The 3,569-nt window shown below is 34.5% G+C and overlaps 1 protein-coding gene across 1 annotated transcript; it reads left to right on the top strand.

Moving 5' to 3' along the window:
- Nucleotides 1-2,070: 2,070 nt before the first annotated feature.
- Nucleotides 2,071-3,015, top strand: LOC101437126 (olfactory receptor 6C2-like). The gene has a single exon (XM_004476713.1). The coding sequence runs from the start codon at nt 2,071-2,073 to the stop codon at nt 3,013-3,015; it is 945 nt and encodes a 314-aa protein (XP_004476770.1).
- The last annotated feature ends 554 nt before the right edge of the window (nt 3,016-3,569 follow it).

The raw sequence follows: 3,569 nt of genomic DNA, 5'->3' as shown, positions 1-3,569 counted from the left end.
GAGTATCTTACATCACATAAAAATCACTTACATTAAAAAATAATTAGTGTTTCATGGGGATATTTTATTTCAGTCACGTATTCATGAAACCCAGATCTTCTTATATTACTCGTAGCTAATAATTATTTGAAAAGCTAATATTTTAATTAATTAGTGACTATTAAAATTGAGTAAAGATGAGCAATTGCCCAGATTCCTAAAATTATTGCTTCTGGGAGATTTTATGGTTTTGAATAAAGTTTTTATTGTTGTTGTAATTGATAAGGGAAAGTGATTAGGGATAATATGTGAGAAAAGAAAAAACTAGTCAAGGGCATCTGGGAGATAGAGAAAAGATGGATTCTTTTATATGATTCTCAGAAGGAGCAGCACAGGGAGGGAGCCGCATAGAAGAACTCATAAGGATGGATCTGATTTGACACTTTTTAAAAGATTCATACCTAATAGTTAAGTTTAATATATTCTGCATACTATACTAAATCCTTGTTGACATTAATTCCTGCTAATAACTGTTCTATGGGAGAATAAAAAGATACTGAGCCATCGTTTTTTTTTTATTTATTTTTTTATTGTTTTAAAAGATATTTAGATTACACAAAATGTTACTCAAAAAAGTATAAGGGATTCCCATATGCCCCACTCCCCACACTTCTCGCCCTTCCCCATATTAACTTCTTTCATTAGTGTGGTAAAATCATTTCAAATGATGAACACATTTGGAGCATTGCCACTAAGCATGGATTATAGTTTACATTGTAGTTTACACTTTCTCCCACTCAATTCTGTAGTTTATGACAGGATATATAATGGTCTTTTTCTGTCCTTGCAATGTCATTCAGGAAAACTCCAAGCTGAGACCGTTCTTGAATAAAAGTGCTTAAGGAGTGAAAAGGACCCTGAGGCAATGTGATAAGGGCAGTAATACTTAGCACTATACTCAAGAGCAAGGCCAGTTTTTAGAGAAAGGAATCCTGGCTTTTTCTACAAGAAGAATTCCTCCATCTTTGAGAATATACATTTTATGTCATTGAAGGAGATGACAGGTATTCTTAGAAGGCATTTGGGAACAGATATATCTATTCATAAACTATAGGTCCAATTTAGAATGATGGTAGTCTAAGAACATGATTCAATTCTCTGAGAAACCAAAAGGCCTCCCAAATTTCAGTATTATAGGAAGGCAAAGGATGGGTGGGATGTCAAGTGTCAAAGGGATATTGAAACGGGAATTCAGAAGATGGAACAAACAGAGACTTTCAAATTGATACACAGCAGGGTCACAGGCTTGAATGGTTCTGAAGAGTGTTATAAAGAGGATACAAAAATGAATCCTGAAAGAGTATGGGACTGTAGAAAATTCTGGTAATTCCAGAACACAATTTTCATGTCATTCAACCAATAAAGACTACTCTTGTATTTGAGTGAAATGTTAAACTGAGATTATTTGAAGGGAACAAGAGTTGCAAACATGGGAAATGTGCAGCTAAAATATTTGTGGTTTACTATCATATATGAGAATGACATGGTGTGGTGTTGCAACAGACCAAGAAATAAAAATTTTGATGCAGATTTTTACATTTAATCAACATACGGAGCCCCTAGTCTACACTGACAGTTAAAATACCATAAAGCCTGTCCTAATTTTAATCAACTGACAGATATTTTATTGTCTATTTAAAATTCGTCCTGGGGAGTAGATGTACCTCAAGTGGTTGAGCACCTGATTCCCATGTACAAGGTCCTGGGTTCAATCCCTGGCACCTTCTTTTAAAAAAAAAAAAAAGGGCCCTTCATGAGTAGAAATGAACCTTCAGGTAGATATTTTCCATTAACCTGTTTAGAAGACGTGGATAAAGAAGAATCACAAGAAATGAAATAGGATTCAAAAATTTCTACCTCAGCATTACTTTTGATCATGTAAAAATAAAAAGTGGGGGTAGTGGAATAGAGACTTTTGCTTGGATTTTCACTGTATAGTACATTAAAATATCCTTTTTATAATCTATTCCTCAGATTCAAAGTTTATGATTGATTTATTAAAACATGCTCATTATATATCTGAAGACAGTGATGAGAAATCATTCTACAGTAACAACGTTCATCTTACTAGGACTAACAGATGACCCAAGACTACAGATTTTACTGTCAGTATTTCTGTTTTTAACCTACATTTTCACTGTTGCTGGAAATCTAATCATTATCCTCCTCACACTGGTGAACTCTCACCTCAAAACACCTATGTACTTTTTCCTTCGAAATTTCTCCATCTTAGAAATATTATTTACCACTGTCTGTGTTCCAAGATTCCTGTACAGCATGACAACTGGGGACCAAAGTGTTACCTACAATGTTTGTGTCACTCAATTATTTTTTATCATCCTCATTGGAGCAACAGAATTCTTTCTTCTAACCGCCATGTCCTATGACCGCTACGTGGCCATCTGCAAGCCCCTGCACTACACCACCATCATGAGCGACAGGGTGTGCACCACACTTGTCCTCTGCTGTTGGATGACTGGTCTAATGGTCATTCTCCCACCTCTTAGCCTGGGAATTCAGCTAGATTTCTGTAACTCCAATCTCATTGACCATTTTGGCTGTGATGCTGCTCCTCTTCTGAAGATTGTATGTTCAGACACAGAATTCATAGAACAACTTGTTTTAATCATGGCTGTGCTGACCCTCATAGTCACACTTGTGTGTGTGATTTTGTCCTACACATACATCATCAAGACCATTGTAAAACTTCCTTCTGCTCAACAAAGGAAAAAGGCTTTCTCCACTTGTTCTTCCCACATTATTGTAGTTTCCATCACCTATGGAAGTTGCATTTTCATTTATATCAAACCACCAAAAGAAGGCGTGGCCATTAATAAAGTGGTGTCATTGCTCAACACCTCAGTTATCCCTTTGATGAACCCCTTCATTTATACTCTACGGAATAAGCAAGTCAAACAAGCCTTCAAGGAAGCAATTAAAACAAACTGTATTTCTCTCAAAGAATTAGGAAATTGATTTTAAATATTAAAAATATATACATATAAGTAATTTCTCTTTTGTTATGTATTATATTTCAAACCTATAGTATAGTCTGTTTAACCAACAAAGTTTATTTTCATTTACTTTTTGAACCACAGAGTGAAATTTAAGGATCATGGTCTTATTTCAAAGAAACCTTCCTTCATAATGGGGCATTTTCTTAAATGGACATGAAAATAGATTTCTAAAGGTCCAAACAAGACCTCATCATCTTTACGGCTAAAGCGCAAAAAGACAGGAAGAAAATTTTGAATTCTATTTCTGTCCATTCTTTTCTTTAGATTTATAAATTTTTCAAGGCAAAAATTATTCCAGCCAGGATACCTTCCTGGTCTGAGATATACCTTGGCCCAAGAAAAATACATAGAGACTATTTATTTCCCTTTTTTTTTTTCCTGTACTATAAACTGTCCTGCTACAGGGATTTTGCATATTTGAACTCAAAACTTTAGCTTTCTCCCTTGTCAGAAAGAGAGAAAATAAACATACTAAAATGAAAATATTTCAGTCCACTAAATTTATTATTTAAA

This window comes from Dasypus novemcinctus, chromosome 12 (genome assembly GCF_030445035.2).
Source record: "Dasypus novemcinctus isolate mDasNov1 chromosome 12, mDasNov1.1.hap2, whole genome shotgun sequence".
Classification (NCBI taxonomy): Eukaryota; Metazoa; Chordata; class Mammalia; order Cingulata; family Dasypodidae; genus Dasypus; species Dasypus novemcinctus.
This window is presented reverse-complemented; position numbering and strand designations above follow the sequence as displayed.

Coding starts and splice junctions, on each gene's coding strand:
- LOC101437126 (XM_004476713.1), top strand. CDS start 2,071: ATGAGAAATCATTCTACAGTAACAACGTTCATCTTACTAGGACTAACA.